This window comes from Phragmites australis, chromosome 18 (genome assembly GCF_958298935.1).
Source record: "Phragmites australis chromosome 18, lpPhrAust1.1, whole genome shotgun sequence".
Taxonomy (NCBI): Eukaryota; Viridiplantae; Streptophyta; class Magnoliopsida; order Poales; family Poaceae; genus Phragmites; species Phragmites australis.
In genome coordinates, this window is record NC_084938.1 from 26,632,751 (window position 1) to 26,646,332 (window position 13,582).

The following is a 13,582-nucleotide window of genomic DNA, read 5'->3' on the forward strand; positions in this document are numbered from 1 at the left end:
ACGTGACATGCGAATTGGGTATAAATGATGAACTATCCTACTCAATCTCAATCAGGCAGACCCAGCGGTGAAGCTGAAACGCGTAGGGAAGAGGGTTGGCTTACGAGGTCCTTGAAGAGGAGGAAGGCGACGAAGAAGAAGAGCACGAAGAGGATCTCGAACTCGGCGGGGCGCACGAAGCGGAACACCTTGTCCACCGCCCTCGTCAGCAGCCCTGGGTTGTTCCCTCTCCTCCCGCCCCCGCCCCGCTGCTGCCGCATCGCTCCCGATCGATCGAACGCCCGCGGATTCCTCTACCTCCACGAATCCGAGATGTCAGCATAGTGAAGAGACGACGCGACAACGGATTCGGAGTTCAGAGTCCCCGGAGCCTCTGCTAACGGTAGCTGCCTAGCCTGTGTCTGTCCGATCTTGATCAAACGGTGGAGAAAGATGAGGGCTAGTGAAACGGGACATGAGCCATCTCATCAGCGGTAGGCAGAGCTTTTTCTTATCCTCCCCTAATCAGTACAGCTGTAATATCTAAATACATACTCAAACTGATATTACCCTTATCTACTCGTATCAACTCATATCTCTACGTGCATATTAGATCTACAAATTATACGCATATACGCGATACGAGAGACTACCACTTAGACTATCTCTAACCATATTCTCTTCATTTCATTTACTTTTTGATTCCCTTCTCTATTTTCATTTCTTTTATTTTCTCTCATCTCTAACAGCTTTTCTTCCAAGAAAATTACGAAGAGAAAGGAGAGAGAATCCCGTTCTGGAGTGAATGAACTTGAGAATCCTTTCGTGATGAGAACTGTGAAGGAAAACCGTTGGAGTGCTGAAGGGAACGAAAATACCATCATGAAGAGAATTTGGACCCGAAGAAAAACAGTTGAACATAGTCTTATAGCATAGGAAGACACCAGAACTATTCCGGAAAAGACCTAGTGAGCACGTGCGTGGAGCAGCGCTAGAACGCAGGTGGGCAGGGTGCATACCGGCAGTCCTTGACAACTGCGCTACGCACTGCTCTCAGCGGTAGGTAGAGCTGCCTAGCTGCTTGAAATGCATGAATTTTTTTCGAACACGGGATACCCATTTCTATTAACGATTTAATGAAATTTGGTACAGTACAACCATAGAATCTAACATCTTTAGAACCAACGATAGAGATAATATCCTACCCAGCGACAGAACCTCCTAAAGATATGAGGAATTAACCAAGTTCAGCATCACAGAACATTACAAACCGCGGTTCCAAAGTACTATCAGTACCAGCCAAAAGGACTAGAGCTAAAACGACAAGAGGACTAAGAGCATTCAAAGGGGTTGTCAGCTTCATCAGGACTGAAAAAAAAAAATCCCGTGTTCCAAACGGAGAATCGATGTCATAAACTTGTGATCAAGTTCACATATACGCTTCTGCTCTGTACCAGATAGAATGGCTTTAAGGCTTCAAAGGGTGATCCATCTCAGAGTGCAGCTAACCCGTGATGATTTGCTTCATCACTCACAGAGGGCCTGGGGATCAGACAGTGCAACGGAAGGAATGAAACTGAAATGTGCTTGCGTTCGTCCCCAGAACATCATTCAGGTCTGCATTGCAGAGCTTCATGAGCAATCCAGGATCTATAGAGATACCTGTGCACAGACACCTGTTGCAATGCATCCCTGTGCACAGACACCTGGGCAGATCAAAACTCGCGGGTGCTCACTGCAACCTCAACTACTACCAGTCTGGGGGAAAACACTGTATTCTGTAATGGCAATTCGTTTTACCCCTAAAAGTAAACAATTACAGGGTAAAGAAGAGCATTTTCTACCTGATGTTACAACGAAAAAAGAATCGCTAAAGAGTCACACGATACAACTATGAAATATCGCGTGGAACTGAGTAAACCGAATGACGTGATATCTTTGCATGATTCCGGGAACAGGTGATTATATCAGATGATCCACTTGGACGTAACTTGAGCACTCTGCCGTGGTTTCATGGGGATTTGGGACAAGTTCCTCTTCTTCATGTTGGAGGAAACGGTAGGGCTGAAAAAATCTTGGCTCTTCTGTGAAATGGCTGCAGCCTGCAAATGCGGTTTTCTCAAAGGAATGAAGGTGTGTGACCTCGAGGGGACCCCTTTCGAAGATTCAACACTTTTAGGTGAGTCCCATCTGCTACGATTCACAAAACTCTGTGATCTACCAACTATATCAGTCTTCTTTTCTTTTGGACTTGGAATGTTCCGGCTTTCCCTTGTTTCAGCTGAGTACATTGTCTCCTCTCCACTGCTAAAACCGTCCCTCTCATCTCCTAATTCGGATATCTCAAGTGGAGAGGAACTGGACTGCACCTCACTCCAGCAATTTTCCTGGTAAGCAACATTGTGAAGAGCATCACAGTTGATCCCCACATTAGATGGATGGGTCTCGTGTGGAGCTGGCCTGTTCATCTCAATCATATTCTCATCAGGCATCATTTGCTTTAGGGGAAGCGGTAGGTGAATAGATCTTGGATGCCCTGGAGGAAAGTTAATATCCATACATGAAGCAGCTTGCTCGTTCTTAGGTCTGTACATCTTCGAGGTCAGCTCATGCTGATCCTGGAAAGAATGTGAGGCAATCGAATCCTTCTCACCATATGAAATCTTGGCAGATGCTGAACTGCATGATCCATGCTGCCATGTTGGTCTTGGTGGTATCTGTGATGATGACAAGACATTGCCACCCTCTTGCTCCGTGGTTTTAATATTACGAAGATGACCAAGAGAAGAACGCCCACTTCGTTCTCCAGAGGATGTCAATCGTGCAGGAGTCATCATTGGCTTGCTAACATCTTCTAAGCTACCGTTCCAGTGCTGTTTTAGCCATTCACATACTGCAGGAATAGGGATCCCAAACTGTGTTGGCATATCCTTCCTTGATGCAAGGAGCCCAGTTGATGATGCGGAAGCATACCCTGTGGGTGTAGAAGGTGAAAGCTTCATGGGATCACACACCATAAAAGCTAGATTTCCGTGCATATCAAACCCAGCACATCCAGGATACCATAAGACTTCATCAGTTGAGAACTTTATAAGGTTGTCTGTAGCTATTACAACCTTCCCCTCGCCTACAGCCAAATCCCTTCTGTTGTGGCCCAGGAGCAAGACTGTACTGCCAAGGTCCAAGCTGGGGTTCAAGCAAGTTTTCAAGAAATGTGGCTGTTGCCCATGTGAACTCGAGTCATCATCCACGACATCAAGACCAACTATTGTAAGGTCAAGAATGGGGCTGGTAATAAAGAATCTGGAAAAGAAACAAAATGCAGAATGGTAAATATAACGGAAAAGGCATGGAAAACAAAACCCCATTCGAGCTCTTACACTTGTTTAGCTTATTCAAGCTATAATGACAAAGAGAATGTACATTGCATGATTGTATCTTTCTTTTATGCAAGAGACAGTACTTTAAGATATCTTATCCTTTCTTCATTTAACCATGCAACTGAACTTTTGAATGTTTAGTGTTGGCCAATAAAATGTTCAGGAAAATCCAGGTTGATCCCATGTTGAGTAAAGAATGCATTAAAAACATGTCCTATGCTCATAAATCAAGTGAATAAATAGATCCAAGGACCACTTTCAGCAGACATTACCTCCAACAGATTCTAATGCACCCATTAACCAATCAGCAATCTAAAATTGAACAGAATTTATGCCAGCTTGTACAGAAACAGAAAGGCAATCCTACGCCAGCCTTAATGTTATCTATTGAACAGGGCCGGCCCTGGGGGGTTGAGCGGGGCAGCCGCCACGGGCCCCCAAAACCCAGAGGCCCCATATGTATATGTATACTGTGTATATTGGCCTAAAAAAAACTGAAAAAATTAGATCTGTGTGATTTATATTTAATAATAGGGCCTCATTTTTAATCTCGCCCGGGCCATCGAAATGTCAGGGCCGGGCCTGCTATTGTACAAACCAGCTTTAGTCCTTGGCCCCTTACAAAATGATAGCAAAGTTTTCTAACTTACATATCATGCAGTCAAGCTGAGAACCTGAGACAGTGTGCCCATATTTATCTTGTTACATTGGTTCATAAAACGACTTGTAGATCTTTAATCTCACCAGAATCCTATCAACAATACCTGGTTACATTTGCTCCTCACCAGCCAAACAAATCAAAATCTTATCCCCACCCGCATGTACAGTTGTTACAATAACTAAACACATCAACTACATCAAGTTTGTCTAAGTCCATGACCACAACTCCACAAGCCAAAAATAATCTCCTGAACCAAATGGAAGTCAACCCCAGCACAATGGCCCCAAGTCTTGAGCTTCCACGCAAATAAAACCTTTCTTGGCCTCAAATGCAGAAACCAGGCAAGCCATTGGCACATAGATTCACCAAAAAATGGAGTCCATTTTAACATCATTCCAGCTGAGAATCACTAAAGATAACTACCAGCTGTCCATTCACTAAACAAAATTAGATCTTTTTACACCACGGTTACGGCGCAACGTCAACCAACACAAGTATGAGTGCGGCAGAACGAAATTGCTGAACGCATTGCAAAGTCGCAACCAAAATCTAATCTTTTCATGCTGCATTGCAACATCAAGAGATTGCAGGGGTGAGCTCGCCTCCAAAAAATTCTAATCGCCTCACGCCGCATTGCCCATTCAAACGACGCCGAGCGGAAACTAAACAGGGAGACCAAGAAATGGCGGTCGGTCTCGTACCTCTGCGGCACCAGGCGGGCTAGGAGGCGGCCGTGGCTGAGCCGGACCTCGGCGGCGCCTGCCGCGGCGGCCGAGGGGATGGTGCCGTGCGTGGTGAGCAGGAGGCCGCGGTGGATGAGGAACCCACTCCCGGCTTTGCCTCCAGTTCCTCCTCCTCCGCTACCGCCACAGCCGGCGCCGGGGAAGGATACAGTAGCGACGGCGGCGCCCTTTGCGGCGAGGAGGGTGGACTTGATCCGCTCCAGCTTAGCCCCGCCGGAGCAGAAGCACAACCCCGGGCAGTCGCCCAGGACCCCCATCCGGCGACGCTTGTCTCCCCCCTACTACTGCTACTACTCCGGTGAGCTGCGGCGGCCGCGACGGCGGCGCAGGGACGGGGACGGCGCTGCCAGGCGGCCCGTGTGTACTTGTTTTGGTTTCGTGCTCGAAGAAGGGGTCTAGCAGACTAGCACCGAACGTGGCACAGCGTGCTCATCAGCTCATGTCTTGTGTGATATAATTGCTGCCCCCTTGACTCCTTGTTTCTTCCTGGGATACCCAAAATTCCAAATTATCATGTGACCGTGCATTAAACCCCTTACTTCCAAATTTTCATCAATCATAAAACAATGTATATAGTGGACCTACAGCTTAAATGCATGCTTTAGAAAAGCTCTAAAAACTTAATTTTGAATAAAGAATCTCAAGATAAACTAAGAGAAAAGATGTTGGGCTTTTCTAAACCGTGGTTTTTGCATCCTAGGTATTTATCCATCTTTTTTTAAAACAGCCTGGACTTAGAGCAGGGCCAAAATGACACCTAATTGAGGAAAAAACAATTATATAGTTAAACTTCTAATGATCTTCTCTCTAGATTTTGGTCCCAGTAAGAAAAACTTGAGAAATTTAATCATTGCTCTTATTATAGGTGTAAGCTTTTAAAGCACTACTCATAATCATTTTCACTTATGTGGTATATGACTCTCTTATTACCACTTTCAAGGACGAGAAACATGTTTTCACACTTTCGAGTTAGGTCATATAAGAAACTAGAGTCAATAATTTTAGCTTCGTAATTAACCATTATACCTAAAACAAATTGTCACGCACTACCTTCTTCTAGTTTGACATTCAACCATCCTCAAGATTCCATTGTGATAATTAAATTTCGTTGAAACAACTTGAGAAGAAAGAATACAATAGCAAGCCTTATGCAAATTCACACCTATCAATGGCATAGCTCTAAGGGCCATGGCTGCTACCAATAGAGTCGTATGTGAGTTTGACCGTACCATGAGAGACACCCTGGCACATATTTTTCTCAAGCTTAGCATGCAAGCGGAATCACCTCTCGTTGGAATGGTAGATTTGCATGAACTCGGACTCCACCTACTGTGATTTAAATTGTAGTGTATTTAGTACATTAATACAAGTGCTCAGATGTGATAAACTTTCTACCTATGTTGTAAAAACAGCTATCCATATGAGTGTATTGAGCGATGTTTTACTTCAGTTATCTGAAAATGAACATTTTTTTTCAGTTGACGACAGTAACCCTTTTATTCCCATCCAACGGTCATTGCTTCTTCCTCTCGCGTCAACTGTTCCTCTTCCTCCCCATTGCGCCTAACCACATCCTCTGTTGTCGCATTCGCCACTGCAATTGGGTTGCTCTACTACCCTAGCAATCCTTTAAGCATAGTGATCATGCTATGAGTCTAGAAACCCAGTTGCCAACAAGATAGCAGCCACATTGATTGAACAATCCGTTTTTTTAAGCAATAAGTGTGGAGTGTATATTATATATGTATATAGCCGTATAAGCACACATGTTTTCCCCCATAATTGGAAACATAAAAATAGAATCAGATTGTTTGCCCTAGTCGTTCTAGCTTTTGTTAATTCATGCGGACCTAGAGTTGGAGCTAGACTAAGCAACCCTAAATGTCTCTCCATGGTCTCGCTCATCACCCACCTAAGCATGCCACTCGAAGGTTTCTTTCCCTTTTCACTGGATTGATGGGATACAACAAACCATACCCTCCTCCCACCGCCGAAGTCTTCTCTCGTTGGGAGATATCGCCACACTCCTTTTGCCCGTCATATACTTGTGCCGAATTAACGCGGAGAGGACATATTGGATCGATTCATTCTCCTGTTGGGGTCCGTTTGGTTGCTATCCTGAGCTTTATGTCTACAGAAAGTCTCATAAGCTGTTGATTTTTGCCTGACCAGGGACGGATCAAGATTTGTTATTGGGTTGAAAAATCATGTCGGTGGGAAAAACATAAAATAATAAGTGTGCTTTCATCTTTGAACTTGCGAAGTTACGGGAGACTGCTTTCAACTTATTGCTGTTTGTTTGGAAAGAATGCCTTTGAGAAAACGTAAAATGGAAGTGTGTTTTCATCATTCAAATGCGAAGCTACGGAAATGTGTTTTCATCTTCCTTCGGCGCAATACACGTAATAGTCGAACACATTTCAGAAAGAAAAAAAAGATGTAGTCGAACAGAGAGGAAAAGACAAAGGGATAGAAATCGATTCCCAGATCTCATCGACCCCCCAAATCCTTCTGCTCCTCCGAACAGCTTGATTCGCAGCAGGATCGAGCGGAAGGCGCACAGACGCAGGGGTGAGGGCACGGGCGGCAGCACCTGGACGGACGCCGTGTGGATCTCGTCGACGACGTTGGGCGGGGAAGCTCTCTCCCTGGACGGACGCGGTCGATCTCGGCGACGACGTTAAGTAGCGAAGCTTCGCGGGCGATCGAGTAAGTAACCCTAGCTCGCTGTCCATTTTTGTTCACTGCGAGCAATCAAATCCAAATTCCTCTTACTGTCCGTCCAATTAGTTTCGGATTGTTCAGTGCGTGGTACCCTGCTAAACTAATATAATCTAATTCATATTCGATCAGGTTGATATTCTTCTTGAGCGCGCGAGATCAAGCTACCCAAATTGCGGGTGCCGTTTATATTTCCAAAAAAATTAGGGGTTTAACTGAGCCCCCCATGCCCCACGTCAAGTCCGTCCCTGCTACCTTGGGTGCCGGTGCAATGCCCTGCGGGTCCTCAGCCGGTGATGGTGAAGTGGAGGCTGGGTTTGCGAAGCTCCAGGGCGAAGATTTTGAGTACTACATGCAGACTTACTCAATCATGCTGGGGCGCAACAGCAAAAAATCGACGGTGGACGTCGATCTCTCGAGCCTCGGTGGTGGCATGAACATCTCTCGCCACCACGCCCGGATATTTTACGACTTTCAGCGCCGCCGGTTCGCGCTTGATGTCATCGGCAAGAACGGTTGCCTTGTCGAGGGTGTTCTGCACCTTCCTGGAAACCAGCCTGTTAAGCTTGATTCGCAGGATCTGCTTCAGATTGGGGACAAGAAGTTTTACTTTCTACTACCCACACGATCGATCTTCGCCTCAGCTGCCGCTGCGCGACATGCTCCTATCATTCCTCCGCAGCTCCCTCCACCATCATACACACGGCCTGGCCGTCCTCGTTTGTCAGATTTTCATGACCGCTCGTTTGAAGGTGATTATGGCCGGGATGTTGATGACATTGGGAATGGTATCAATGAAGGTGCAGTGAGGGGAAAGTTGATAAAGAGAAACAAGAAGTCTTCTGGAGAGTTGGACGTCTATGGTGGGCACCGAATTAATGTGGAAGCAATAGGGACGCTAGGTGAAGGTGGTAACACTATCCTCTCTATGCACTTCTACTGGAAATGATTTATGTTGCCCCTCATCCTATTGTTTTAATCTAGCTGTAGTAATTTGCATTAACTCCTGTTCACATAGTAGATAAGGATATGTCAACATTCCATTCTAGGTTAAAAGCTAGAATATACAGTATACACAATTTAATAAAAATGGATTGCTAGGGAAATTTTAGTAACTCTTAGTTATCATAAATCGTCAAAGAACTATTCACGGATAGAAGCGCATGGAAGTTAGCGATCCATATGTCAGAACCATAACTTATGCATCCGTCTCTTTGTACCGTTATTACTTTTTTTTACTATTACTAGTACCTTTATTATCATTATTGTTTTCTTATCATTTTTTAGTTGGATCTTGTGGATTTCATCTCTAGCCTACCCCGACTTGCTTGGGACAAAGGCTGTTGCTGCTGTTGTTAGTTATCATAAAGAATCCTTATCATCACTATTCATTAGAATATAGCATTTTCTAGATGCTACTGCAAATCCTGTGTTAAAAAAGTAAGTTTTGTTACAACACTACCTTCTATATAGGTATTTTCACAACTTGATGTCTCTTTGATGTTCAAATATAATTGCATATCTTTTTTTTTCCTAATATGTAATTTTAGCAATTTGAATGCATTACCTTGGCTACTCTTAACAATATAGCAGGAGACGTAGTACTAGTATTTCACTATTTCAAGGATTAAAAATTAGTAAATGATGTGATGAAAGTTTGCCAAACCCCTGCTGTCCCTTGTTGCTGTTTGCAATTATGGATCTTCAATGTGAAAAACTTGTACTGTATTCTGGTTATTTAGGCTACTTCCATTGGAAGGGATTTTTTTACGACGGTGTTGAAACAGTTCATTTCATCTGATCTCAACTGGCTTCTTTTAATTTTGCAGACAGTAGATCAGAAATAAGATCTAGGGGTGACAGGGATATAGACAACCAACAAATCCTTCAAGCAGAAGAGAAGGATGTCGTGTCATCTGTTGCGACAGTGTTATCGGACCTATGCGGCCCTGGAGAATGGATGCCCATGGCAAAACTCCACACAGAGGTTTGTTATGGAAAATCATAAATTTATACATGTCCAATTTCGATGCTGAATTCAACGCTTTACCTTTTACCCCTGATTAACTCAAATTGTCTCCTATTACTTAACCAACTGACTCATCAAGACAGGCCTACTGCTATTATCATGTGTTTATACATTGGTGAAGGGATGGGCTATGGAGTCACATCTTTAAGGAAAGGAAATTCTTATTACAATTAGTGATAACATAAATAGACACTGAGAAACTTGTAGACAAATGCTAATTGGGAATATAAGTCAAAAGTTATCATTCCTGCCCTCTCAATCACCATGTAATAGCCGATGCTACAGTCCAAACTAGATAATCCAGATCAACTTTTTTTCTTTTTCGGGCAGAGATAATCCAGATCATGAACAGCACCATTCTGTGAACACATGTATGATCTGGACTTAGGTTATGTTACCTTTTCCTATATGTTCTGTCAGCGGTCATTGTCATAACATAGTAAAGCTTTCCTCGAGGTGTATATGAGCTGACATGAGAAAATTATCGATTAGCAGCCTTCAAGTTTGTGCCTGTAGGCTATAAAACTGCTAGTATCTTAATACATTACTTTATCTGCTAGCACGTAGCACCCATTCCACTAACATGGGCATTGTTAAGAATCACAATTTACTTCCTCAGTATGTTGCCAATTAGACTGTTGCAGATGTGGCCCCAACAGCAGCAGCAGGTGTGCAGAAATTACTGTAGCAGCAATGTAGCAACAAGCTACTGTGACGGCGAGCCCTGTTCACAATAGTTGGGTTTATTTGCTTGTACATATGCCCTGCCTAGTAGATGTTGATTTTCTTAAGTTTCGAGTTATTTCTTAAGGGTTAAGCTCAAGTCAGTTCATCCTTTCATCCCTATAAAAGGCATAGCAATGTATCCACTAGGAAGCAAGCAAAGAGGGATTACTCTATTCTCGCCCTAATATCTTCCCATCCCAATGTATGTTCTAATTCACCTTTATAATACCTTAATCCCCTTCGAGCCATGTGATGTGCTACTAGGTGCTCATTACCATGTTGTCTGGCCATTCTCAGATGTAGGAGTGATGTGTATTATGAGTCCAAAAATTAAGGGGGAGAAAATAAATACATGAGTAAGGTTTTCTATTATTTAGAATCCACACCTTCCATTTATGTAGTCTGTTAATTGTTTGCTAGGCTTGTACTTTGTACCAGCACCCAGAAAGTGAAGCTTTGGTCCTTTGTTTTACATGAGATGCTGATTTATTTTAGTTATGACTTGTAGCTATTATTTTCTTTAAGACACCTTCAGTTGCTGTCTCAGGAATTTGGGTAGTTACTTTTAGTCTGCTCCCTTGTGCTACATATAGGTTATCATCGATGTTTTATTTGTCACTGACCATTTATCATTGATGTTTCATTTGTCACTGAACATTTATTATTTCTACAGATTTTCTTTATAAACTCCGAACTTTCCTAGTATCCCTTTTTCTACAGATTTTCTTCAGGTTTTGCTTTCGAATAAAGCATGGATGCCATTTTTCTAAACTCCTTGATTCACCTAATTATCTTATTGTGCTTGCCGCCACATTTGAATTCTGACGTGCTTGATTACTTGCAGCTTCTTGAACAGTTTGGCAATGTGTGGCACCCCAGCAGGGTTCGAAAGTACCTAACGCCAGAGGACTGGTCGCCAACCGAGACGAAGAGCAGGCCTTGGTATGGCCTTCTGGCTCTGCTCAGAAAGTACCCAGAGCATTTTGTCATTAACACAAGATCGAAAGGCAGAGTAACCTCGGAGTTTGTTTCGCTGGTCTCCTTGCTCTCCTAGAGGGAAGTACTAAGGACCGAGAGGGCCTGATGAGGAAATAACTGACTTACTGGTTCCATTTTCAGTCTGTGTTCAGGAAGGCGGAGGCGCATCCTCGCCTCTTCTTGTTTCCATAGCTGTATTGGACCCTGTTGTACTGTAGTATCCCACATGTTTGCTCTGCTTACACTTGAGGCCTGTAATGTTGAGAGTGATACATGTTTGCAACTGTAATGTTGAGAGTGATACATGGAAACATGAGTTTTAACTTATATTAGCGTCTTCGCAGCTTGGTTCAGTTCATGTATGTGTTATGGAAAGTGTTATGGAGAGAGTCTAAGTTAGTTTAGGCAAATTATCTATGTTATGAAAAGTGTTATGGAAAGAGTCAAAGGTTTATCTAGTTGGTTAGCATTAGGTAGGGTTAGAGTCCTAGGTGGTTGTCTATTTACTAGTTTGTTAGAGGGGAGGCAAATAAAAAGAATTCAGAAAAGAGTTTTTGCTCAGATGGTTAGATTATAGCCTTCTCTCAGAGGGATAAGTCCTATGATTAGAGAATGATCTGTCTTTGGGTATTGATCGGAGTCTCTAGTCTCTACGGGAGAAGCCGGACGATTTGCTCCTCTTGTATCTATTGTTACCTTAATATTTGGTATCAGACACGTTTCCTTCCTGCGGACCATCGCCCTTCATCGATTTCCGCCACCGCACATCAATGTCTATTCTCCTGTGTTTCGTCACCACTGCAACTGTCATCATTGCCAACGCGCGATGTCATGGACTCATGGCTACCAGCAGCGGCCGCACGGAAGCGTTGGCATACGACTATGCGGTTGCTCGCGTTGCCAATCTGGCTAGCAGCATTGCTATGTTTGAACAGCCATCGAGTGCCGACGAGATGGTTCTTCCTGACACTGCCTCAGTTCCGCCCTGTCAGTGTACCTTTTTTTTTATGCGAGGCCTGTCAGTGTACCTTGCTAGTGGACTCGCAATTCGGATTGCCAAGAAAGCTCATCGAAGGTAGAGGAACAACGAGCATACATACACCGATCACAAGACAAGATACTAAAATATGATGGAACTAGGATTGGCTAATGGAAGAAGGCATCGGGTAGGAACGGTGCTAGTGTGCCGTTTACAAAAGCGAACAGAACGCACTAAATTACATTAAACTATCAATGTGCTAATATCGTGCTCACTAGTGAAAAGTGCAGAGGGACTACAGACTCCATATCAGCTGATGCCATTTTTTTTCTTGTCAAATATGCGGAAGAACTACACATCTTGTATCAAAGAAAAAGAGTAATGTTACACAATGGTTCAACTAGTGAGCTTACACGGCGCGCGGAGCACGCCTGCACTCATGCACAGAAGAACAGTAAAGACGTAATTACGCCAAAAAAACGACCAAGGGGTCGTAACGGTTATACAAATAAGTTTGTGTAACTAACTAACCAAAAATCTTATGTTAGGAATCGTAAAACAAATTAGATAAAAATATGATAATATAGAGCGTACTATCATCTATCACATCGTAAAATTTGAGCTCTATATGAGCAACAACTTGTATAAAAAGAAACAAAAAGGAGAAATTTAATCTATGAAATTTCATCCGTTCGGGAGGTTGAAGAAGATTTGCAAACCATCGGATGACAATCGAACGGCTGGGGGCATCGACCAAAAAAGTTGAAAATAGAGTCGCCTGAAGTATAGTCTCTCCCTTTCTTTATTTATGTTTCAATTGGCTTTGTAATTCTTCTGCACATGTGTGCGGTAAGCAGGTTTCTTACATGTGCGGTGCGTGTGGCCTCTTGTAGCACCTGCGTTCTTGCAAGCTAGCCTGAACAATTGTAATCCTGCTCAAGGTTTATAAATGAGCTCTTTGATAAAAAAAATTCAGTCGGATCTACGTACGATGAGAATGTCCAACCACCGAAGTACGCCATGAGTCCATGTGGATCGGAGTAGCATGCGGGCAGGCGGCACGCGTAGAGAGAGCAACGGCGCGGTGAGGCCGGCCGGCATGCCGATCTGCTCTTCCGAGTTCCTATCCTGCACCAGCAGCAGATGACGATGCCTCTAGCTGTCAAAAGAAAAAGACAAAAGAAAAAACTCGAAGCTCGTAAATTACTCAGGTTTGACTTGACCTAAGAGTCCGGGTAAATAGTCAGGGCCTCACTTAGAGCTTCATCCGGAGTGTTTAGTATAACCCGAAGTATCTAGATTTATACGGAGGTTTTGAGTTATTTTAAAAATAACTAATCGAGAGCTCTCACCTAGAAGTTCACCTAGAGATTCCGGAACCCGGAT

General features: G+C 43.6%; 2 protein-coding genes across 3 annotated transcripts; one reads left to right on the forward strand and one right to left on the reverse strand.

Moving 5' to 3' along the window:
- Positions 1 to 1,302: 1,302 nt before the first annotated feature.
- On the reverse strand, positions 1,303 to 5,170 carry LOC133898433 (uncharacterized). Of its 2 annotated transcripts, XR_009906237.1 has the most exons (3): positions 4,722 to 5,170; positions 1,686 to 3,282; positions 1,303 to 1,655 (listed from the first exon to the last, which is right to left on the reverse strand). XR_009906237.1 is itself a non-coding variant. In XM_062339123.1 (2 exons), the coding sequence occupies exons 1-2, from the start codon at positions 5,018 to 5,020 to the stop codon at positions 1,947 to 1,949; spliced, it is 1,635 nt and encodes a 544-aa protein (XP_062195107.1). In that variant the 5' UTR covers positions 5,021 to 5,170; the 3' UTR covers positions 1,679 to 1,946. The 2 variants fall into 2 exon arrangements, 1 of the variants encoding a protein (XP_062195107.1); XM_062339123.1 differs by lacking the exon at positions 1,303 to 1,655 and having other exon boundaries at positions 1,679 to 3,282.
- A 1,989-nt stretch (positions 5,171 to 7,159) lies between these two features.
- LOC133898908 (FHA domain-containing protein FHA2-like) lies at positions 7,160 to 11,570 on the forward strand. The gene is made up of 4 exons (XM_062339716.1): positions 7,160 to 7,472; positions 7,617 to 8,392; positions 9,314 to 9,471; positions 11,084 to 11,570. The coding sequence occupies exons 2-4, from the start codon at positions 7,711 to 7,713 to the stop codon at positions 11,291 to 11,293; spliced, it is 1,050 nt and encodes a 349-aa protein (XP_062195700.1). The 5' UTR covers positions 7,160 to 7,472; positions 7,617 to 7,710; the 3' UTR covers positions 11,294 to 11,570.
- The last annotated feature ends 2,012 nt before the right edge of the window (positions 11,571 to 13,582 follow it).